This window comes from Erinaceus europaeus, chromosome 20 (genome assembly GCF_950295315.1).
Source record: "Erinaceus europaeus chromosome 20, mEriEur2.1, whole genome shotgun sequence".
NCBI lineage: Eukaryota > Metazoa > Chordata > Mammalia > Eulipotyphla > Erinaceidae > Erinaceus > Erinaceus europaeus.
Window position 1 is genome coordinate 13,512,343 of NC_080181.1, and position 24,287 is coordinate 13,536,629.

At 56.0% G+C, this 24,287-nt stretch overlaps 1 protein-coding gene and 1 long non-coding RNA gene across 2 annotated transcripts; both read right to left on the reverse strand.

Moving 5' to 3' along the window:
- Nucleotides 1-4,335: 4,335 nt before the first annotated feature.
- Nucleotides 4,336-20,300, reverse strand: OAF (out at first homolog). The gene is made up of 4 exons (XM_060179904.1): nucleotides 19,641-20,300; nucleotides 7,900-8,034; nucleotides 7,379-7,559; nucleotides 4,336-5,208 (listed from the first exon to the last, which is right to left on the reverse strand). Exons 1-4 carry the CDS (start codon nucleotides 19,896-19,898, stop codon nucleotides 4,946-4,948), a joined length of 837 nt encoding a protein of 278 aa, XP_060035887.1. The 5' UTR covers nucleotides 19,899-20,300; the 3' UTR covers nucleotides 4,336-4,945.
- Nucleotides 17,035-19,414, reverse strand: LOC132534989 (uncharacterized). The gene is made up of 3 exons (XR_009546752.1): nucleotides 19,327-19,414; nucleotides 19,243-19,270; nucleotides 17,035-19,183 (listed from the first exon to the last, which is right to left on the reverse strand). It is a non-coding gene; the product is annotated as an uncharacterized LOC132534989 (long non-coding RNA).
- Nucleotides 20,301-24,287: the final 3,987 nt, after the last annotated feature.

Below are 24,287 nucleotides of genomic sequence, written 5' to 3' on the forward strand. Positions count from 1 at the left end.
GCTTACCCCCCCCCCACCAGAGTATCCAAAGCCAGGATGCTGAGGTCTTTACATTGTGATCCACTCTTCTAGAGGGGTGGGGGGGCTAGGGGGTTGATCCCCTTGGGTGCAAGCACTCCCCAGGCCCATTTCTACTTAGCTTGCTGTCACCTCCTTAGGATTTAAAGAGTCAGCCTCCTCTTGCTGGGAATGGATGCCAGCCCTGCAGAAGGTGCTAGAGAAGTAGTAGGGGTGCAGCACAGCTCCCCAACTCCAGCCAAGACAAGAGGCCTTGCTGGCGGCTGGCCTCACTGCACACTCTCATATCCTGTCATGTCAGCTGGATTGAGTTGTCAGGGCTGGAAACAGGGTGGAGGGCCAGGCATCCTGGAAGGCCACCAAGCAACAAGTCCCTTCTAGCTCCTTCTGACTGCCAGATGGGCTGTAGGGCCCAGAGCGTGGGGGTGCAGGAAAGGGGTCGGCGCCCTGCCCTGGGGCCACCACAGGGAGTGGATCCAAGTGCAGGCTTCCCAAAAGGGGGCAGATGGAAGGAAGGTGGAGGCCAGGAGGGACTTCTAGGCCCATCTGAGAGTCACATCTTTGTTAAGCTCATGGCACGCAGCCCTGTAGGAGGAAGGACTGCAGAAACGGGTGGAGGGTGACAGAGGGAGAGGAGCTCTAGGAGCCAGGAGAAGGTTTCTAGGGAGTAGACTGGGGGGGGGGGGCTTGGAGCTAGGGGGTGGGGTGGGGGCAGGGGGGCCTATCCCATCCCTGACAGTCCTATGTCTGAACCCCTAGCCCTTCACTCACATCTAGGGGGAGTACACAGAAACTCATTATCAATTTTTCATTTGGACTATAATAATAATAATAAAATAGTAGTAGTAGTGACTGAATTTGTTTGTGTTTTGAACCACTCAGACATCCATTGGAGGTGCTGGGAGAGAACCTGAGCCCTCTTGCATGTTAGCCCTGTGCTCTGTCACTGCACCAGCTGCCCAGCCTAGGTATTTAACTAGACAGCATGACGACTTTGCAGGCAGGAGCAGGTCTGGGGCCAGCTACTCTCACCAGTTTCCACATCACCCAGGCCTACGTGGGAACCAGTGAGCTTCAACTCAAGTCTAAGCCCAGCTCGCCCTCTAGTGGCGACATGGGTGTATGACCGGAACTCGAGCATCCTTGCCTGTGAAGTCCTGTTCTGAGCTGGGCATGGACCCTGGCCTGAGGAAGGTGCTGGGGGACACAGGGGCGCCATACTTCAGGCAAAAAGAAGCGGCCTTCTTGGAAGCTGGCCATGGCTGGACTTGAATGCTGTTAAAAATATTTATTTATTCCTTTTTGTTGCCCTTGTTTCATTGTTGTAGTTATTATTGTTGTTATTGATGCCATCGTTGTTGGATAGGAAAGAGAGAAATGGAGAGAGGAGGGGAAGACAGAGAGGGGGAGAGAAAGACAGACACCTGAAGACCTGCTTCACTAACTGTGAAGCGACTCCCTTGCAGGTAGGGAGCTGGGGGCTCGAACTGGGATCCTTACGCCGGTCCCTGCGCTTTGTGCCATGTGCGCTTAACCCGCTGTGCTACCGCTGGACTCCCTTGATTGTTTTTTTTTAAGTTGGAGCTTTAAAGAAATCACTGAGTTAATTGTGATGATACACACACACACACAGGGGCGGGGTGCCAGAGACTAATACCAGGGGCCTCAGGGCAGGAGTCCTGAGCTCCAACACACTGAGCTATCTTTTCAGCACTCTTCATGTAATTTTTTTTTTTTATATTTATTTTATTTATTTATTCCTTTTTGCCCTTGTTGTTTTATTGTTGTAGTTATTATTGTTGTTGTCGTTGTTGGATAGGACAGAGAGAAATGGAGAGAGGGAGGGGAAGACAGAGAGGAGGGGAGAAAGATAGACACCTGCAGACCTGCTTCACCGCCTGTGAAGCGACTCCCCTGCAGGTGGGGAGCCGGGGTTCGAACCGGGATCCTTATGCCGGTCCTTGTGCTTTGCGCCACCTGCGCTTAGCCCGCTGCACTACAGCCCAACTCCCTTCATGTAATTTTTATTCTTTTCTTTTCAGAAAAAGGAGAAAATGAGAGACAGTCAGAGAGAGGAGAGACACTGCAGTACCTGGCTTTCGACCCATGTGGCCCCCATCTGGAACCTGGGTTTGACCCCATGGCTTTGTGCAGGGTGATGTGCAGTCTACTGGGTAAGCTATCTCCCAGCCTCACCTCTAGCCTCGCATCCTCGTGGGCTTGTTTAGACAAGGAATGTGGGGGCTTGTAAGGCAGATGACCCTCCCCCAAATTCATGGGGAGCAGCAGCTAGTGTTAGGGGATCTGGGGAGTAAAGGGCCCCGTCAAGACCTGCATCCCATCAGGGCCCTTTCTAATACGCTATCTCCTCCCTTCCCAAATTGTGAGGCCCTATTGGGGTTCCTGGGACTCCTCTAGTCCTTGAAGCACCCAGCATTTGCCCTGTGCTCACTGCCCATACCCCATGTCTGTCCCTGCACCCCTCAGCATCCATCTCATCCTGGAAGCTGGGCCCATTCAATCCAGCCAGCTCAGCCCTCCTCCCTGGGAGTCCGTAGTCCGTCTGGGTCTGGCATGGGTTGCAGCCTCTCACAGGGAAGATCATTCCTTTTCTTTTAAATATATCTTATTTACTTTGGATAGAGACAGAGAGAAAGGGAAGATGGAGAGAGAGAGAGAGAGAGAGAGGAAGAGACACGCCTGAAACACTACTTCACCACTTGCAAAGCCTCCCTCTGTAGGTGGGGACTGGGAGCTTGAACCTGGGTCCTTACGCACTGTAATGTGAGTGCCTAACCAGGTGCACCACCACCTGGCCCCCAGATTACTCCTTTTTAACCAGGATTATTGCTGGGGCTCAGTGCCTGCACCACACCACCATTCCTGGCTGTCATTTCCTTCCTCCCTCCCTCCCTCCCTTTCTTCTTCTTCTTCTTTTTTAGATAAAGGGTGAGAGACAGAGAAAAGGGAGAGACCTGAAGCCTTACTCTGCATGAAACTTCCCGCCCTGCAGGTGGGGACCAGGAGCTTGAACCTGGGTCCTGGAACATGATAATGCATGCATTCTGCTGTGTGTGACACCACCCAGCCCTCAAGTGAAAGACGGAAAAGTGAACAGAAGAAGCCCTCAAGCACATTTGCTGGGTCAGTTTTCAGACTTCTGTCTCATTCTCATGAAAGACATTTAAAAAGTGACATTACATTAGAAGAAGAAACAGGAGGAGAGGAAGAGGGAGAAGAAGAGGAGGAGGAAGGAGGAGGAAGAGGAGGAAGAAGAGAAGAGAAAGAAGAAAAGTGGAGAAGAGGAAGAGGAAGGAGGAGAAGGAGGAAGAGGAGTAGAAGGAAGAAGAGAGGAAGAGGAAGAAGAAGCAGAAGTAAAAGGAGGTGGCGGCTGTGGTCCAAGGTGTCTGGGTTGCCTGCCTCGGACTCCGAGGGAAGGGGCGTCTCCGAGCCTGTAGCAGTGACATTAGTGGACAGTGTGTGGTGAGCACACATGGTGGAACAGAGGCAAACAGGGCAGGTCACATGAGCCAAGACTGCGCAGCAGATGATGGGCAAGGACGCCTGGTTTCCAGATGTTCCCTCCCTACCATCTCTTGCTTTTATCTGTCTGTACCAGCTATTCCTGTCTCCTCTTGAGTGTCCCAAGCACCCCTACACACGCAGACACACAGACACACTCACACATACACTCACACACACACTCACTCACATACACACTCACACACACACTCACACACACTCACACACACATATACATACACACTCACACACACACATACACACACTCACTCACACACACACACTCACACACACCCACACACACACACACACACACTCACACACACACACTCACACACACACACACACTCACACACACACTCACACATACACACATACACACACACTCACACATACACACACTCACACATACACACACTCACACATACACACACTCACACATACACACACTCACACATACACACGCACTCACACACACACACTCACACATACACACACACACACTCTCTCACACACACACACTCACACACACACTCACACACACACACATACACACACACACTCATACACACACACACTCACACACACACACACACACTCTCACACACACACATACACACACACACTCACACACACACACACTCACACACTCACTCACACACACACACACACACCCTGCCTAAGCAGGACTGAGCCTCCCCAAGGCCCAAGGCCCAAGGCCCAGGGACACTCCTGACAGCAGGTGGCAGCACTGGACACAGGCACCGGGAGAACAGCCAAGTCCAGAGCTGTCAGGCAAGTACAAACTTAAGACTTTTAATTTCTGGTACAAATGATAAATACTTTGCATTAAAATCTGGAATTCAAGTTTTCCTCATCCTTCAGGCTCCCTCGACGGCTCAGAGCCTTAGAAGGACACTCTGGGTCAAGGGGAGCACTCTGAGGCCCAGCCTGGGCGAGGAAGGCACTGTGGTCTGTCCCTGAGCTTGGGGGGTCCCCAGCTGCAGGGTGTGGGGGGCACCGTGCCCACACCTCTAGGGACAAGGGCCCTGGTGGTGGGCGGTGAATGGGGTGCACTCAGGAGGTGGGGCGCCAGGGACCCACTTGTGTGGGCTCCCAGCCTTCAAAGGCTGAAATACAAGACTCACAGAGTATCACATTCTGGCTGCTTGGAAGAGGAGGTCAGGCAGGAGGTGGAGGCATAAGGAGGGCACCTTTGGGGACCCCCTTCCTCCCTCCCTGTCCCCAGGAAGGCACAGAGTGGGAGCTGTGCCCCTGCCACGCCAGAGCTTTTCACAGGCAGGAGCCATGGAGCCAGAGGCTCTGAGCTGAGGGGCAGAAGAGGACGGAAGGCCCAGTGGGGGTGGGGAAGCAGCCCTTGGAGCGGCTGGTGGGCCTGGCACAGCTAGGGGTCCTCGTCCCAGAGACACAGCTGCCTCTGGGGCACGTAGAAGTCAAAGCTGTAGCTCTTCTGGCAGCTGCGGATGCCACACTTGTAGGGCGCGGGCCGCTCGTGGCTGTGGCAGTACTTGAGTAGACAGGGGTACCAGGCCAGGCTCAGTGTGTAGCGGCAGACACACGGCTTTCCATGCTCCCCCACCTGCCGGCAACGTGCCAGCCCCGGCTCAGGATCCCGGGGCAGAGGCTCAAACACGGCGCCGTCCACACCTGGGGAGAGAGGCAGGTCACTGTGGTGCCAGCCAGGGCTGAGAAGGATGTTGAGAAGCCCCAGGCCCTGCAGTGGGCACCCAGCCTGCCACAGTCCCACTCTCACTTCTCTGTGAACCATGTTGCTCTCTCTCTCTCTCTCTCTTTTTTGTTTCCAGGGTGATTGCTCAGTGCCTGCACCATGAATCCACTGCTCCTGGAGGCTATTTCCCCCCCTTTTGTTGCCCTTGTTGTTGTAGCCTTGTTGTGGTTATTATTGTTGTTGTTGATGTTGTTTGTTGTTGGATAGGACAGAGAGAAATGGAGAGAGGAGGGGAAGACAAGAGAGGGAGAGAGAAAGACAGACACCTGCAGACCTGCTTCACCGCCTGTGAAGCGACTCCCCTGCAGGTGGGGAGCTAGGGGCTCGAACCAGGATCCTTACGCCGGTCCTTGCGCTTTGTGTCACGTGTGCTTAACCCGCTGAGCTACCACCCGACCCCCTATGCTGCTCTCTTTTTAAAAAAAAATTATTTATTTATTTATTTTCTTTGTTAGGACAGAGTGAAATCTGAGAGGAAAGGGAGATAGAGGGAGAGAGAGAGAGAGATGCAGCATATCTCCACTGCTTGTAAAGCTTTTACTTCTGCAGGTGGAGACCAGGGGCTTGAACCAGGTCCTTGCTCATGGAACAGAGTACACTTAACCAGATGCACCCCAGAGTCAAGCTATTTCAACTCTGTTTCATTGCCAAGAAAACCAGAGAGGCGGGATATGGGTGGTAGCACAGCAGGTTAAGTGCACGTGGTGCGAAGCACAAGGACCGAGTAAGGATCCCGGTTCGAGCACCCGGCTCCCCACCTGCAGGGGAGGTGTCTTTCTCTCCCCCTCTGTCTTCCTCTCCTCTCTCCATTTCTCTCTGTCCTATCTAACAATGACATAAATAACAACAATAATAATTACAACAACAATAAAAAACCAAGGGCAACAAAAGGGAAAATAACTAACTAACTAACTAACTAAATAAATAAATAAAAAGAAAACCAGAGAGGTTTATGCATCTGCAAAGGTCACAGAGTGAGTAGGGAAGCAAGTCTGTCTGCCTTCAAGGCCTCCCTCGATTTGCTGAGTTGCTTAAAACACACTGATCCAGGGTTAGGAAGGCAGCCGTGGTTATACACAAAGACTCTCATGCCTGAACCTCTGAGGTTCCAGGTTCAACCCCCGGCACCACCATGAGCCCCAGAATTGAGCAGTGTTGTGGTAAAAATAAATTAAAGTAATACAGTGTTGTGGTAAAAATAAATTAAATAAATACAGCTTCACTGGAATGGGAAAGGCAGGGAGGGTGAGGCAGAGAAGGAACAGCCTGCCAGGGAATCCTGTCTTTTCTAGTGCAGTGCTGGGAACTGAACTCAGCACCTTGTGTGCACACTTTGTTGCTGAACTACCTCTGAGAGCCGGTTTATTTTTAATTCTGACGTGAGAGATGGGGGGGGGCAGGGGGAGAAAGAGAGAGAAAGCAAAGCACTGCTCCCTCATCCATGCCAATCTGCTTGTCCCACTCCTTGGTGCAATGTTGGGGCCGGGTAGGGCTGGGGTGTGTGTGCATATGAGGTGCTGGGGGGCAAGCCCTGGCTTGGCTCAGGAGTGTGAGGGAGCAGCGGGGGAGAGGACAGTGTGTGTGTGTGTGTGTGTGTGTTTCTCTGGTGCTGTCTGGGCAGCAGAGCCCAGAAGCTAAGAGGGCAGCCAGGCGAAAGCCTCCCTGTCCCTCCACACAGGGCATGGGGGCTGGACCTGAGGAAGGCGCCCCAAGCTGCAGGTACAGGGCAGATGCCAGGCCAAGAGGCTGGGGCCAGGGTGGGTGTGATGGAAAGGAGCTGCTATCTGTCAGGGGCATGGCCATCCCTGAGTCCCACTTGTACCCCTTCCCACGACAAAAGGTCCCTTCTGTGTTCCCACTAAGGCCAGGGATGAGGGGGACCTTGCCTGGGAAGGTCTCTCTGAGCCCCTCAGAGCCACAGCTCTGTGTGTGTCCCTATCTGGAATAGGTCCCTCTCACCTGAGTGACTCCTCAGATGACTTGCCACCTCCTCCAGGAAGCCCTCCCTGACCACGCCAAGCCTGTCTGTCCTCACTGTGTTCTGTCAAGGTTGGGGGGGGGGAGGGAGAGGTGGCAGTACCCGCTGACCTTGCTCCAGCCAGAAGTGGGCGTCCTCCTGGCGGGCATAGATGGCCTCGGCAGCCTCAGCACACACATTACGGAGGTGAGGGCTCAGCAGGGCGCCCAGGGTGAAGTTCACAGCCAGGTCCATGTGCAGCAGCTCCGGGCCACGCACCTCCTCAGCCTGCCGCACAGCCCGCGGGTTTTTCTGCGAGAGTAAGAGAGGCAGCTCCCACCTGGCCCGGATGCCCCCCACCCTGCGTCCTGCTCACTTCTCACTTCCTGCCAAAGGTAGGGTGCCAGGCTGGAGCCCAGGGGAGCACAGGGAAAGGTGCTCCTGAACCAAGGCTCCTGGCCTGTTCTACCCTCAGGGCTTAGTGGGACGGGTCTGCTAGTCTGACTCTAGAACACGGGGCCACCAGGGTGTCCATCTTCCCCTGCTGGAGGAGTGGGGCTCAGAGCACACCAGAGCCTATGCTGCTGGTCCTGGGGTCTGTCATGTCGCCGGTGTGTGTGGGGGGAGGAGCTCGGGCGTGGGGGGCACCGACCTGGCGCAGCTTGGCCATGGCCTCGCTGGGAATGATCTCATTGCGGTGTAGCCGGCTGAGGAAGCACAGGGCCTGGAACTGACTCTGCCCCTTCTCCAGCTCACCCAGAATCAGCGCCCGGAAGATCTTCACATCCTGGGGGGGTGGGGGTGAGAAAAGGGGGAGATAGGTGAGGGGCCCTGGGGACACACTGAGGATGGCCCCTGTCCTGCCCACACCCACCCTTCCAACGCTCCAAGAAATTCATTTTCCCATTTAATTAATTCATTTTCCTATTTAATTAACCAATCAATTAATCAACCATCATGACTATTATTTTATTTATTTATTTTCCTTAAGCCGGTCCTTGAGCTTTGCGCCATCTGCGCTTAACCTGCTGAGCTACTACCCTATTATTATTATTTACCAGAGCACTGCTCAGCTCTGGCTGATGGTGATGCTGGGGGTTGAACCTGGGACCTCAGAGTCTCAGGCATGAGAGTGTTTGCATCACCATTATAAGGCCTGTACAGGGGCTGCTGGCTGGTTGGAAGAGGCTGGTGGAAGAGGAAGGGAAGGCCTCCCCGGGGCTTGGTGAAAGGACTTCAGCCTCTGGGCACTCGCGTCACTCAGAACTGGTGCTCAGACTTGGTGGCCTTGGTGTCAAGGGGGGTCAGAGGCCTGGGCCCACGTGAGGGGGCCTTCTGGGTGGAGGGTGCGCTGTGACATGTGCAGAACCACGGTTTTCCTCCTTGACCTCCTCACAATGCCTGACGATGCCCAGCAATTGGTGTGTCTGGCTCTCACCAGACAGGCTCCCGGCCCTGATGCTCAGCAGGTCAGTGACTGGCCACAGTGGCCACCACCTCCTGGCTTGAGGGTGCGGCGGGGGGAGGGAGCACCTTTTCCCTTTCCCTGTGTCCCCGGCTGCTGACTCACAGAGTGGGTGCAGGGCAAAGTAAGAGCAGAGAAGGGAGGGGGCACTGGGGTGGGAATCCAATGGCCCACAGCCCATGCCCAGACCCCTGCCCCATCCTTTTGCCTCCATCTCATGGAGGGTGCACTCAGCAGCAGAGTCAAGTTCTCCAGCCTCCATCCAGGGTGGGCCCCAGCCCAGTGAGCCCCTCTCGGTCCCCCAGCAGCCCCACGCTGCACCTGGGGTGCTCGGCTCCACTGGTGTCTCTTTCCCCATGTGTGGCGGCCCTGCACTGGCAGCAGAACTCACAGGGTATTTCCTGAGTCTCCCTCCTCCACCCCAGGATTTAGGCCAAGGTTTGAGGCCCCTCTTTGGGTCCCCCTGCAGGAGCCAGTGGCACCCTGGTCCCCACCACTCCCCATCCCCCAGGTCTAGGCACCCCTCTCAGCACAGAGCCCCCCGGGCATCCCAGAACCCACCCCCAACCTGAAGAACCCTTTCTGCCACTTCTCTCCACGTCAGCCATCTTGGAACCAGGGGATGTGGCACTGTAAGGGGAAGGTGTAGAAGGAGAAACTGAGGCCCAGCTGGGGAGACCGGCTCTGCTGGGTTCCTGAGCAGAGACTTGAGGGGAGGTGGGGGCAGCCTGGATAACCGCAGCTTCCTCACAGCAGGAAGTCCGCTCTGTGCTGGCCGGGTGGAAGGCTGGAATCTCCCTGCCCTGCCAGCCTGGGCCACCTGATCCCCACCCACCCCCCCAACTCCCTCCCATCTCCTGGGGCCATTGCTCAACCTCAGTGCATGAGACTTGATACCAGACTTCCCCTTCCGAGGCCAGGGCGGGTGGGGCTCCTGACAGGATTGCCAAAGGGAGCAGGGTTCCAGACTGGCACCTAGGCCCTTCAGTACCTCGACTCTGTAGAACCCAGATCCCTGAGTGCAATATTCACAGGTGATTCTCCCTTCTGCATGCTCTCTCTCCCTAGGGGACACTACCTCCCACCTTCATTTATCTATTTATTTATCTTATGATTCAGATTTTATTTACTTCTGTTTTTGTCTTTTGCAGAGCTAGGTCCTCACACATGCAACTTATCCTAAGCTAGCATTTTTATTCAAATAGAAAGGCATATACAGAGCGAGGAGGAGAGCTGGAAAACTCACCAGAGTGGGAGTCAGGTGGTAGCAAAGCGGGTTAAGCACAGGGACCGGCATAAGGATCCTGGTTCGAGCCCCCAGCTCTCCACCTGCAGGGGAGTCACTTCGAAAGTGGTGCCAGTTTGAAAGTGGTGACTTCAAAAGCAGGTCTGCAGGTGTCTATCTTTCTCTCCCCCTCTCTGTCTTCCCCTCCTCTCTCCATTTCTCTCTGTCCTATCCAACAATGACGACATCAATAATAACAACAATAATAACTACAACAATAATACAAAGGCAACAACATGGAATAAATAAATATTTTTTAAAAAGACACCAGAATACCAGAGCATCCCACAGTGCCATGGCACTCCCACGTGACACTGGGGCCCAAACCTGGGCAGCACCCCGGCAAGGCGCACAGTCCCACCTGCTGAGCTCGCTCTGTGCCACAGTGTTCCCACCTTTAACAGCTGAGCTAGGGGACCAGATCAGACGGTGAAAGAAGTCTTTTGAGCTTTCTTAGCTTCTTTTTTCTTTTTCTTTTTAAATATTTACTTATTCTCCCTTTAGTTGCTCTTGTTGTTTTATTGTTGTAGTTATTATTGTTGTTGTTGTTGGATAGGACAGAGAGAAATGGAGAGAGGAGGGGAAGACAGAGAGGGGGAGAGAAAGATAGACACCTGCACACCTGCTTCACCACCTGTGAAGTGACTCCCCTGCAGTTGAGGAGCCGGGGGCTCGAACCAGGATCCTTAAGCCGGTCCTTTCGCTTTGTGGCACGTGCGCTTAACCCACTGCGCCACTGCCCGGCTCCCGCTTTCTCAGCTTCTATATTCAAGAATAATGCCAGTGACTACAACAAGATGAGACAAAGACAACGAGGAATGGGGTGAAGAGAGGGAGTGATGTGTAACTGTGCAGGACAAAGGTGCACTCGCGTTTTCAAGTGGAAGGGTCAAGTCATCGAGAGGATACAGGGTCCCTTTGGAAACCTTGACAACAGGGGCTGGGGACCAAGGCCAAGATGGAGCCTGGAGAGGGCGGCAGGTTCAAGGTCAAGGGACTCAGGAAACAGAGCTGGAGCAGCTGGGATTCTAACCCGGGCAGTCTGACTCCAGAGGTCCAGCTGCTTCTGCACTCAGTTTGTCCAACTGCGCTTGCTGACACCCAGCTCAAGAAACTGCCTGAATGAGGGGACTGGGCTGTGGCATAAGGATCCTGGTTCGAGCCCCTGGCTCCCCACCTGCAGAGGGGTTGCTTCATAATCGATGAAGCAGGTCTGCAGGTGTCTCTCTCCTCCTCTCTGTCTTCCCCTCCTCTCTCCATTTCTCTCTGTTCTATCCAATAACAACAATAGTAATAACAACAATAATAATAACTGCAATAATGAACAACAAGGGCAACAAAAGGGAAAAAATGGCCTCCAGGAGCAGTGGATTGTAGTGCAGGCACCGAGCCCCAAAGGTAACCCTGGAGGCAATAAAATAAAATAAAATAAAATAAAATAAAATAAAATAAATAAAATAAAATAGAAAGAAAAAATATGGAAAAAATGGCTGCCACGAGCTGTGGATTTATAGTGCCAACACCAAGCCCCAGTAATAACCCTAGTGGCAATTAAAAAAAAAGAATTAACATTTAAGAAACAGCCTGCCTGCCCCACCCAAGGCCACAATTGTCTGCTTTCCTCTGGCCATTTCTCTAGGAAACCACAATTCTACTTGCTGACCACTGTGAGGGCCTGGGTGGCCTAACCAGTGTCCATCATTCTTACCTTCATCCTTCCTGCTTCCTATGCTCACACTTGAGGTTCTGGGGCCCCTTTTCCTCTAGCAGAGAGACGCCCCCCTAGTTCAGACAGCATATGGCAAGATGGGCACCTGGCTTAGCTTCGTCTCTGCCTGACAGCCCCTGGGGCGACTCACCCAGATGTAGCCTGAATCCCCAAAGATGACGGCGTTGAGCCAGGTAAGGGTCCACGGCAGGGCTTGGAGGCAGGGTCCTCAGGCCAGGACTCCCAAGACAGAAATTTCTTTTTCTTTTTTTATTATTTATCTATTAATTTAAAAAAAAATTTAAAAAAATTTTCCCCTCTTGTGGCCCTTGTTGTTTATCATTGTTGTTATTGTTGTTGGATAGGACAGCGAGATATCGAGAGAGATGGGGAAGACAGAGAGGGAGAGAGAGAGAAAGATACCTGCAGACCTGCTTCACTGCTTATGAAGCTTCCCCCCTGCAGGTGGGGAGTGGGGGCTTGAACCTGGATCCTTGTTCGGGTCATTGAGTTTAGAACTAGTGCACCTGGGAGTTGGGCGGTAGCACAGCAGGTTAAGCGCATGGCACAAAGCACAAGGACCAGCGGAAGGATCCTGGTTCGAGCCCCTGGCTCCCCACCTGCAGGGGAGTCACTTCACAGGCGGTGAAGCAGGTCTGCAAGTGTCTATCTTTCTCTCCCCCTCTCTGTCTTCTCCTCCTCTCTCCATTTCTCTCTCTGTCCTATCCAACAATGACGACATCATTAACAACAACAATAACTACAACAACAATTAAAAAAAACAAGAGCAACAAAAAGGAAAATAAATAAATATTAAAAAAAATAAAAATAAAAAAAAAACTAGTGCACCTAACAGGGTGTACCTCCACCCCCGAGCCCCATGACTTTTAGAGATGCCAAGCTCGCTGCTCAGCCCATTCAGACAGCCCACCCTTTCCTGTGGCCAGTCCCTGCGGAGCTGGACTGAGACCTACTTGCTGGGTCCTCTTCACAGAGAGGCTACCCTGGGCCCAGCAGTGCTGGACACCTACAGAAGAGGACTGTGCTGGGAAAGCAGGCGGGCTCAGTCCTATCCAGGGGTTGGGGAAGGCCCCAGGCCCCAGGTGGAGCCGGTTTGTTCTCTAACAGTCATGAGGCTGTCCTGCCAGCTCCCTCTATCACCTTCAGCTGAGACCGGAAATGGAGAAGCCAGCTTCTTACTATGTGCATTTAACCGGGGTGCAGCTGCCTGCCCCTCTAACTTCTCTTTTTCTGTGGCCTCTGGGAGGGTTTTATGTTACCAGCAGCTAAGTCCAATCCCAACTGACACAGGCCTGTTTTCCCCAGCCACAGGCCACATGTCTGTAATCTTTCACGCACACGCCCACTGCTCCTCAGACAATCTCTGGTTCACACACAGCCGCTCCCCACCTCCAGCCAGGCCCCCACTGAGGACCGGCCACACCTCCACCCAACCCCTCACCTGAGTACACAGCCTGCCTCACAGAATCTCCTGTAGAACCTCCCAGGAAGCCTTTTCTCTCAGGGCCACAAGCTGGCTCTCCTGCCTCTCTGTCCCACACATCCCTTCAGACTTCCCTCCAGTCTCACAGCCTTCTCCCACTTGATGTCGCTCCCCCCTCCACCCTCAGGCACCGCCTCTTCAGTCTCAGCACCTCAGCTCCACTCTGAGGCTTCTCTGCCCCTCCTGCTCTCCCTCCCTGAGGCTATCCTCTCTGCTTCCTCCCCCGAAGGCCCACATACCTCAGCCCCTTCTCTGGAAACCCATTCTGGCCCTGGGGCAGGGGTGAGGCTCCCCCCCCCCCACTTAGCCCTTGCTCTCTGGCCATCTTCCCCTACAGGGGAACTGAAAAATGCAACAGATCAGGGTGACACAGCTGCCCTTCCCCTCAAGGGCCCTCTCCCTGCCCTCCATCACACTATGGAGGCTGTACAGACAGACTGGAGGCCACCCCTCAAAGTTCTCAGGAGACAGCCTGGCCTGTCTGCCCCCACCCCTCTTGGACAGCTGGCCCTCCCTCCTGCGAGCTCCCTCTGCCATCTTGGTCTCCTTCCCATCACACCAGAGTGTGTGACGCTGAGGCCTCGGCTGAGCCAATCTAAATATTTATTCCTCCGCTCCTGACTGGGGCTGCTTTATGGTGAGAGAAGGGGCGGCTTCACAGGCTAGGGGGGCGGGGGGAAGGGGCAGCCTGCAGAGTCAGCCAGTAGCGGCCTGAAATCAGAAGTGGGTGGATACACCCCTGAGCCAGCCCAAGCCCACCCTGGGGAACTTAGGCCACCCCCAGCCCCATGCCTGTGTGCCCTCAGGGCCTGGCCTGGACAGAGACTTTCTGTTAGGGGGCCTTGATGCCCCTGCCCCTAGGACACAGACTCTCATCAGCCCCCACAGCTCTGTCAGCCAAATCCCAAAGGTCACCTCTGTCCTGATGGCAATGGGGACAATGTGAGACTTTGTGTGGATATAGTGTGCCCCCACTGTCCCGCTGACTCAGGGCTCCAAAGATGGGGCTCCATGCTCTCACCCAAATTCCTGGCCCATGGCCTCCCTTGCTCCCTGCCCTTTCTCACACTCCCCCAGGGTGGGGGTGGGAGTGCAAGCTCTTAAACACTTGCCAACCTACAGGCCGGAGGTTCCTAATGATGCCAGGGTCCCCTGGGGCAGGAAACAAGGAGGCGGGACCAACTGCCCAGGCTGGCCTTGGCTGGCGCTGGCTCCAGCTCTGCAGGGACCTCCAACTCACATGTCATACCTCAGACAAGTGTCCCTGCTGTCTGGTGCCAGGTCCAAGTCTGGGGCTCAGAGGGGACAAGGGACACGTCAAGCGGCGGCTTGGTGGGGAGCAGAGAAAGGGACAGACAGGGCCTGTGTTGTTTGTGAGGTCTCTGGAAAGCGGTTCTCCCCTTCCCAGTCCCATCTCTCTTGAGGCCCCGGGAGGGGGGTGGTGGGGGTCCCAGTGACAAAGCTGCCGAGGGAATCAGAGCTCAAAATCGGGGTGAGGGGGAGGTGATGGCCTCTCGGTGGACATGCGACACTGACGCTGCACCAGGCCTTCTCAGCCTCCTTTCCTCTCCCTCCCCCCTGCGCAGGCTTCTTTAGCTTTCCAGAAGGACCCTGCTCATGTCAGTACACACGTCAGTCATTCTTTTTATTTTAACCAGAGCACTGTTCAGCTCTGGTTTATGGTCGCATGGGGGTTTGAACCTAGGATTTTGGAGCCTCAGGCATGAGAGTCTGCTTGCATAAACATGATGCTGTCTGTCCTCTGACCTCGTCAGTCATTCTTGCCACTGCATGGCTCCCAGCCTCAGCCGAGCAGAAGCTGAGGCCCCAGGGAGGCCACGGAGCCACGCAGCCTGAGACGCAGACGCCAGACAACCACTTGTTCGTTCCACCTCTCTGTGCTTCGGGGGCCTGGCTGGAAGGAGCCCCCCTGCACCGGCCAACCAGGGGGCAGCCTTCATGCCTGATCTTTCACTGCCTGGAGAGAAGCATTTGAGGGTAAGAGACGCTCACCCCACTCCAGGTTCTTGGGGCAGAGCTGCTGCCCCTCAGACACTGAGCCAGTTCCAGGAAGAACTGTTCCAGATGCCTAAAGGACTGAGCTTCTCCTGAAAGCAACTCTCTTGCTCTCTGTTCTCCCAAGAACCCTCCCCCCCACACACACACACACATCCATCCATCCATCCATCACAGCTTCCTGGCCAAACTGCAGTGCAGTGCACCTCACAGAGACAGGCTGGGGGCAGGCCCTGGAAGCTTGTTCTGTGGTGGTGTGGTGTCAGGACACGGCCACAGGTGGCAGTGGTCACTGGCACAGTTTGCTGCCCCTCCCTCCAGTCCCAGATCAGGGGTCTGCAGGGACTCTGCCTCCTTCCACATGGTTCCTTCCTCTGGCTCCCCCTCACCCATACACGCACAGGGCAGGCCTCATGCTCCACTCCTCCTGACTGTTTCAGAGTGACCCCAAACTGACCCACCCACCAGATGGCTTCCCTTATCTTGGCTCCAGCACGAAGGCCCCTCCTGATTCCCCGTTCTCTGATTTTGCAGTCTGGGGCTCCCCCCCACCCGCTCCCACCACCCTGTGATACAGCTGCACATGACTTTCTCATATCCCCCGGCCCCACCCTGCCCATCCGGCCAGCACCAAGCCACGCAGCCTGGAAAGTGACTCATCTCCTCCCCCTGCTTCTGGACACTTGGACTAGGGGTCAGAGGGGAAAAGAGGCAGGGACGCCCGCCTGGGGGAGGAAGACCAGAGGGGATGGCCCCTTGGAAAGCCAGGCCAGGGACTGCCTGTCCTTGGGCCCAGTGAGGACGGACAGGGTCCAACTGCATGTGCAGGATGTGGACTGTAAGTCTTGCCTCGTGGGTGTGTGTATGGTGAGCTGCCCACTGGACTCACAGAGTTTCTGGAAAAATACTGCTCTGGACAGCCTGACTCCAGAGCCCAGTGGAGGCTGAGAGCACTGAGCTCCACCGCTTAGTCGCTTCCCCGCCCTTTTTCTTTAAACAGGAGACTAAGAAAGAGCATCTCTCCTCTAGGCACAGTCATGGAGGTCTATTCATTTTTTGTTGTTGCTCTCGAATGTGGTGTCAGGGATGGAACCCAGGGCTTCACGCATGCAAGGTGGGAGTCCCACCAGCTGAGCCACCTCCCTGGCCCCTGGCAGCTCATCCTGCCCTCTGGTCAGCATCCTGTGGGCCTGCAGTGTTGCTTCCCGAGCAGGCGCCAGCCCCAGGCTGCTTGAGGGGTTCCCTATCTGTTTCCTCTCTGAGCTGAGCACAGTACTGCTCCATTGGCTTCAGGCTCAGCTTGGCTGCTGGGCAGCTGGACCACTGGGACACGTGACACCAGGACACAGGCACAGCAGGGCAGGAGGGGCTGGGCAGAGGGGGTGGACAGAAGGGTGGTCAGCAGTAGGGGCTCCCCGCTGCCTGGGGCAGACTGCAGATCCAGCAGGGCTGGCCAGCAAGTGGGGTGTGTGATTGTTCACTCTGCGTGTCACTTTGACTGGGCTCAGGGGATAAATCTCTTCTCACGTGTCCCTGTCTGTCCCGTCCCCCATGGCTTACATCTCTCTGGAGAACCCTGACACATGGGCCATCAAAGGCAAGGTCACTGGAGGGATTCAGGGCTCCGCAGGCTCGGGGCAGACTCTGGGGCCCAGCCTGTGCTGAGCCACTAGGGAGCCATGAAGGAAGCAGTGACGGAAGCACTAATGGCATCCACGGCCTGAGTACCCGGCTCACTCTGTCGCCAACAGGGTACGTGTTTCATGGGCACAGCCCTGCTTGGCTCTCAGTGCAGCCACTGTTGGCCCCAGGACCCTCTCTGTCCTGGAGAGGAGGTGGATCTCAGCTAGACTCCCTCCAGGTCTGTGTCATTCAGCCTGGACTGGCTCCAAAAAGTGACAAAATGGCAAAGGTGACAAATGCCAAGTGGACTAGGGATACAATGTCCAGGCCTCTTTCCTAGAGGAAAAACCATTCCTTCTAGCTGGCACTTTATAGTGGAAATATGCCAAGGACCCTGAGCAGGAGACCTTGAGCACTGAGCAGGCAGTGAGGGGACCCTGTGTAGGCAACACAGTGCAGACAGTGGTTGGGGGTGTGGGCAAAGGTGATTCCACACCCTCCCCCACTACATACCTGCACACCCAGCATTCCCTGGACCCCACCCTCAACCAGGCTTCAAATGGAAACCCTGGCGTTGGAGGGGCCTTGGGGAGCTGGTTCCCTGTCCACCTCCACATGCAGCTCCCTCCCTGCCTGGTGAAATCTGAGCTGCCAACGGTGGGTGTGAAGTGCCAGCTTCTGGGGCAGAGGCAAGCCTGAGAAGCCGACCTGGGTGGGTGGGGGCAGTGTCAACCACTGCAGGGACTAAAGTGGGGTCCTGAGGGCAGCCCCAAGTGGACTCTCTGACAGCCAGTCTCCCCCCTACCCCCACTCTAACTTCACCCTCAATTCTCAGCCCTGTACCCCAGTGCATTCTGGGCTCCCCTTTCTCCTCATCCTCTCAGGGGTACAGCAATAAAAAATTCCTTGCTCATGCTCCAGGCTGTAAATGCTGAAGTGTGTGGCTCTGGTCCAGAGGGGAAGGGGGGGGGCTTGGGAAGCCACTCTTCAGGGCTCCTGTGGGTGCCACCAGATGATGTGGAGGTGGGCACTCAGCCTCAAGAGGCTCACTCCCAGGGCAAAGGGCTTCCTGGGAGGCTCAGGGGAAGATAGGCTCCCTGCCTCCTCAGGGGTCTGACACTCATCTAGACTTTCCAGGGAAAGGACATACTTGACAACAATGCCCTGATGCTCACATGTGTGAGGCTGCTTCCCTACACACACACACACACACACACACACACACACACACACACACACACACAGACACACACACACACCCTTCACTGGCAACCCAGCTGAGGCCCAATAACACAGGAGCCCTGGTGGGTCTGGTGTCCAGCTCTGCTTCCACTGACTGTTGGCTGCCTCCTTCCACACTGTTCACAACAGCTGCTGAACCCTCAGCCAGCATCCCCAAATTCTGCCTCCTCTCAAGTTCCTGGCCTCTAAGACAGAGCGGAGAGAGAAGGCCAGGGCATGGTTCCACAGTTCTGGGTACCATCAGCTATCCAGCAGAGCAATCAGACTCAGTCCCCACTCCCCACCTCCATGCAGTTTTGCTTATCAGTAGAGACCCTGGAGTGAGGGGTGGACATATCAGGAGTCCCCCTCCCAGTCCTCTTTTGCTCCTGCTGACCAGTTACTGTCAGCCACTCCTTGCCCTCCTAGCTCTCTTTCCTGATGACGACTCCCCCCAAGACATCCATGCCCCTCACTTTGAGGGCCAGGTCTATGTTCTGGCTGCCTCACAATACTGCTCTCTACACACACCAGGGAGTGGAGGTTGGGCTCTGCACCCCCTCCCAGCACACAGAGTGCACATCTGGGATTGGTCAGCCCTCCTGGTAGGCAGGAGTAGACAGGGACCTCAGAAGGGGTGTTAAGTATTTCGGACTGAAGGGCCAGCCTCTCCTGGGCTGGGGAGGGACCTGAGCCATCACTTCTACCAGGACAATGCCCCCTCTACCGCCATCACAGTGAAACAAGGGGAGTTGGCTCATAACTTTCAGATGATGAGAGTGGGGGCGTCCAGGGGTCCCCCTCGCTGTCCTGGGAAGAGGCCAACATGGGGCCAGAGAAGGGAAGGGGCCTGGCCTAGCTCAAAGGGCAGAGCAGGCTGGGGTACTGCTAGCTGGGCTCTTTCCCGCTAGACAAACGGAAATGACTCTGAGAGGGCGTGGGACTATTAACTGGGTGCTGAGCCTGGACCCCACCCCAGGGCCCTGTGTGCAGCAGCAAGGGGCCTAGAAGGTTGTGGGTGCCCCAGTCTTGGGGGGGTGTGAGGTAGGGAGCTCCAGACTGGGGGGCTCAGGGCGATCCCCAGAGGAGGAGGTTCAAGGAGGGGAGCCCCAGACTATGGGGTCACTGAAGGGGGAAGCCCCAGACTGGGTGGTTTAGGAGGGATCCCCAGACTAGGAGGTGCAAGGAGGGGACCCCCAGACTGAGGGTCGGTGGTGGAAGCCCCAAACCGGGTGGCGGCAAGGGGCATCCCCAGACTAGGAGGTGCAAGGAGGGGACCCCAGACTGGAGGTTGGCGGTGGGAGGAAGCCCTAGACTAGGGGGCGCAAGGGGAAGAGCCTCAGAGTGGGGGGGGGGGGTGCCGTGGGGATCCCTAGACTAGGGGGTGCGGGGAGTGGGGGGCTGGACAGAGCCGAGGCCTTGAGGCTCTAGGGGGAGCTGCCAGCCAGCCAGCAGGGTCCCGGCACTGCTCTGCAGGGCTGTGACCTTTAGCCAGTGGTCCCGGACTGCGGGCCAGCGGGGCCCGAGCCCCCGGGGCTGCCAGGCTGGAGCGGGCCACCCCGGGGCCTCACCTTCTTGAAGTCGGCGATGAAGGACAGCAGGGTGCCGTCGGGCTTGCGCAGCTCCAGGCTGATGCTGTCGCCGTCGCTGTCGGCCTGCAGACTCTCCTCGGTCACTTGGCCGTCGGGCAGGCGCACGCGGACCCGCAGCTCCGCCGCCCGGGCCCCCTGGGCGCGCGGCGCCTCCCGCAGAGGCGCGAGCAGAAGCAGCAGCAGCAGCAGCAGCGCGGGGGGCGCCCTGGAGACCCCGCAGAGGCCGGGCGGGCGCATCCCCGGGGGTCCCCGCGCCCCGCGAGCGTGCGGGGCCGAGCTGGACCCCGAGGGGGCGCGGGGGAGGGACTCACCGCACGTGGGCTGCGCTCTGCCCGGCGCCCCCCGGCGGCTCCTGGGGCCCCCGCGCGCGCCCCCAGTCGCCCCCGACGCCGCCGCTGCTCGCAGGCTCCGCGCCCGCCGCACTTTTCATTCAATCCCGCCCCCCCGTCACTTCCTTCGGAAAACAGAAACCACCGGGACCTGCCTTAAAGAGCCCGCGCACCTCCGCGCCCTTAAAGGGCCGGCGGCGGCTCCCGGAGCTGCTCGGCGGGGCGGGCGGCTGCGGCTCTTCCCCTGCTCGCGGCTCCCGCTCCGAGCGGCCTCTGCGGCCCGGCCTCCCGCGGGTCCCTTCCTCCCAGCAGGGGCGGGCCGGGAGACTCGGGCCCCGGCCCCCGCCCCCCTCCACCCCTTTTGGCTGCTTCTAATGCCACGTGGATGAAATAATCGGGCTTGCAGTTTGAGGGGTTTTGTTTGGTCTTTCCGTTTCTCTGACACAGCGAGTTTCTAAACACTCTTTGGAAAGCTCAGACCTCACTGCTCACCCATTCTTTTTGGAAGGTGGAGAGAGAGAGAGAGAGGGAGATAGCCAAGCCTGTGGCTCTCAGATCGCACACCCATATTTTGTGAGCCCCTGTGTAGCCTTGCTTTACAACCCTTACTCCTCTCCCCTCATTCTCCTTCCCAGCCGTGCTCACCCCCCTCCCCTTCCCACCCTCTCCCTCGCCCCCGCCCCACGGTAACAGGCTGAGCAAATCCAGGCAATAGTGAGTCCAGGTCCTTCGGAGACTGTGCAAGAACTCAGGACACTGGTGCCTGACCTCAGGGACTAGCAACAAGCCCCGGGAGGATATGACTATTCTGCAGTGCACACCCAAAACTAGCTGGGTGAGCACTGGAATCCTGCCTTCTCTGATGCTATGAGCCCCACTGCCCTCCTTGGGTAGTGAGGCTTCATCACACCCCAAAGCCGTGCCAACCCTGGGAAGGAGAGGCGAGAACTGAAAAGAACACAGCGGACACGTTTTTTTTTCTCTCCAAATTTGCGGGATGCTTGTTGAACACAGAGACTCCTGGGTGCTTCAGTCCAGCCCCCCCCCCCGACTCCCAGAGGGTAGGGTGGGGTGAGTTGGGATGGGATGCGCTAGAACTACGAACCTGCATTTTGTCCAGGTGATGTTACTGGGAGCTGGGAGTCGGGTGGGGAAGGATTGCTACCTGGCAGCTTAAAGGAACTCTGCCAGCCAGCACCCATCCTGGGCCCTGAAGTCAGTTTTTCTTCCCGTTAGAGGGTAAGGCACAGAGTCAGAGAAGTTATGGGTTAGCACTAATTGCCCCACCCCACCCCACCCCTGAGCAGCAGGACTGATGGGGAAGGATACCACCGGCTAGGTCTCAGTTCACCTTCCTCCCACCTGAGTCAGGACTCACCCATGTTTCCTCATGCCCCTGTTCCAGAGTCTGTGCCCCCCCCCCACATCAGCTCTGTCCCTAGGCAGATCCTGGCACCCCCCAGTGAGAGTCTTCAGGTTGGCAGAGAAGCATGTGCCGTCTTTGCTGCAGTTCTGAAGCTGGCTTACTCTCCACTCTGATGTTAGGTTTGGGTCCCGTCTCTCCCCACCACCTCCCCCTATCTTCAGCTTCCTTTTTTTTATGCTCAACCACAGATCAAACTCGATTTTTCTTTCAAACTAGAACCCCTGAAGAAGTCTCACCCCCACACCTCCCTGACTCACCCCCCTACTCCCAAAACTCAGGCCCAGTCGGGACTTTCCCTGCACCTGCCCCCCCCCCACACACACCTATCCTGGTCCAGCTCCAGCTCTCTCTTCTCTGGACTCTGACCACAGCAATCATACAGCAAGGCCACTCACTGTCTCCTTGTTATGTCCAAGCATGCTGCCACGTACTTGACGTGCATCTTCTTATTTAATTTTCCTGGCCGCTTTCCAGAGGAACCACTATTCTTAGCTGCTTTTCACAGAGTAGGACCAGCAGGCTGAGAGCCATGGAGTCACACAACAGCAGTGACACTGATGCCCCCTCCCACCTGTCCAGCGGTTTCCTGAGGGCCAAGCTCATTGCCAGGGAGATGGCCATTTCAAACAGGCTGACCCCGGTGGGGGCAGAGAGCAGACAGCCAGGCCTAGAAGCTTCTTTCAGTTCATGCTCCCTGTGAAGGGCCTCAGAGGAAGCACCCTCAAGTCTGATTGCCCCTCCAGGGCCAGCAGCCTCCCAGGCCTAAGCATGGGCCCTCCACACCATAAAGCAATTTCTGCTCCTTTCTGATCCCCAGCTCTAGTGAGGCAGTTGGGCTGGAGGCTCAGGGCCCACTGGGCAGGACCCCACACCTGGAGCTTGTCTGTTTCCCGTCTGTGGGTTCATCGAGCCTGGGAGAAAAGGGAATGAACCCAGGGCCTCACACTTGCAACTCACCACCACTGAGCAACCTCCTTGGCCCATTTTTTTCATTCTTTCCCAGAGAAGGGTGCGGAGGAGGGAGGGAGAGACAGAGAGAGAACAGAGACACCATAGTACTGCCCCACTGTCCAGGGGCCTCCCCCGGCACTATTGGGCAGCTCCCAGGTGGTGCTGGGGCCTGAAGAAAGGCCTTCATGCAGGGAAGGCAAGTGCTAATTTCTGACCTACGCGTGCTCCTCTGTCCCCCAGCCCGTCCTTGTCACACACAGCATATAGTCTTCCTGGACTTCCCTTTCCCTTTTTCCTCTTCAGTTCTAGCTGCAGGTAGCTGGAGACCCCAGAACTGGGCAGTGGTCAGCCAGACACCAGCAGGCACCTCCCCTCTTCTTTCCCTTATCCACGTGCCCTGACTTAGCAGGAGGTGTAGTGCCACACATCTCTCCACAGGTGACCAAGGTAGCAGGTGCCAGAGAGTCCTGCAGAAGGCTGGAAGAGAGACTGAACCACAGACCTATCTCCCGAGCTGGGAGAAGCTCATAGCAGGTATTGCCTGGCTATAGCGGGAAGATTTTTTTTCCAGTGCTTTCCGGGGCTGCACATGGCTTGGACGATTCACACCTTCCTCACTCGGTTTGCACTAGCTGATATAGCTGCTAGTTGTGCTTGGAGTGTGATGGGGAGCAGGGAGGGACTGGAGGTGCTGTCCTCTGTCTCTCTAGGTCAACGGTAAAGCTCCGCTTTGCTGCCCAAGCAGAGGTGCAGATTAGTTTTACTGCACCACACAACTACTCAGTTACATAAATCCAAGGATTTGGTGGGAAGATAGATGGCGAGGCCAAGGGCCGGGATGGAGAGAAGGAAGGAGTATAATCTACGGGCAAATCAATGTTCCAGGAAGCTGAGGTTGGGGCCTGAGTTTTATGTGCTCCCCAGAAACTTTCAGAGGTACCTGAGGGTCAGCAAGGTAGGAGAGCTATTGGAAATGCTCTGGGATTGCCTGGCAGTGGTCAAGTCTCGCAGGGCGTTGTGTGCAATGGGAGGATGTGGGTTTTGTTCTGCTTCTGTCATCTGGAGCAGCAGGCAGCCAGGGAGAAGTGTTACATAAGTCTGAGCAGACTGCCTGAGCAGACGTGCAGGGAGTGGGCTGTGGTGTCCCAGGAGGGTCTAGTGGCTGGGGCTCTGGTAGCAGCTGCAGGGGTGCAGAGAGGCATGTGCTACAGGTGTGCTTCAAGAGTCAGATCTGGAAGTAGGGTCTGGTATCTTACGGTACTGGGGGTGGGCAAGAGGAAGGGGTCAAGGGCAACCCCCTGGCTTGGATTTAGGCAAGGGGGTGACACTGGGCATGGGTGCTGCTGGTTCCTTATTGGTTTCCACTCCACCACTCCTCATGTTCTGCCCTTTGTTGGGAGGATTTCCCAGGGTTTGTGTTTGAACCAGGAACTATGTAGGAACTGAGGTCAGCTAGTGGCACCACTCAGATTCAGATGCTAGCATTCTGAGGTCTTGCTTCTCTTTTAACATTTTTATTTTAATTAATAAGTAAATACATTTTTTCCCTCCAGGGTTATTGCTGGGCTCGGTTCCTACACCATGAATCCACCGCTCCTGGAGGCCATTTTTTCCCCCTTTTGTTGCCCTTGTTGTTGTAGCCTCGTTGTGGTTATTATTATTATTGCCATTGTTGATGTCACTGTTGTTGGATAGGACAGAGAGAAATGGAGAGAGGAGGGGAAGACAGAGAGGAGGAGAGAAAGACAGACACCTGCAGACCTGCTTCACCGCCTGTGAAGCGACCCCCCTGCAGGTGGGGAGCCGGGGGCTCGAACCGGGATCTTTACGCCAGTCCTTGTGCTTTGTGCCACGTGCACTTAACCCACTGCGCCACGGCCTGACCCCCGTAAATACATTTTTATTGCCACTAGGGGTTAT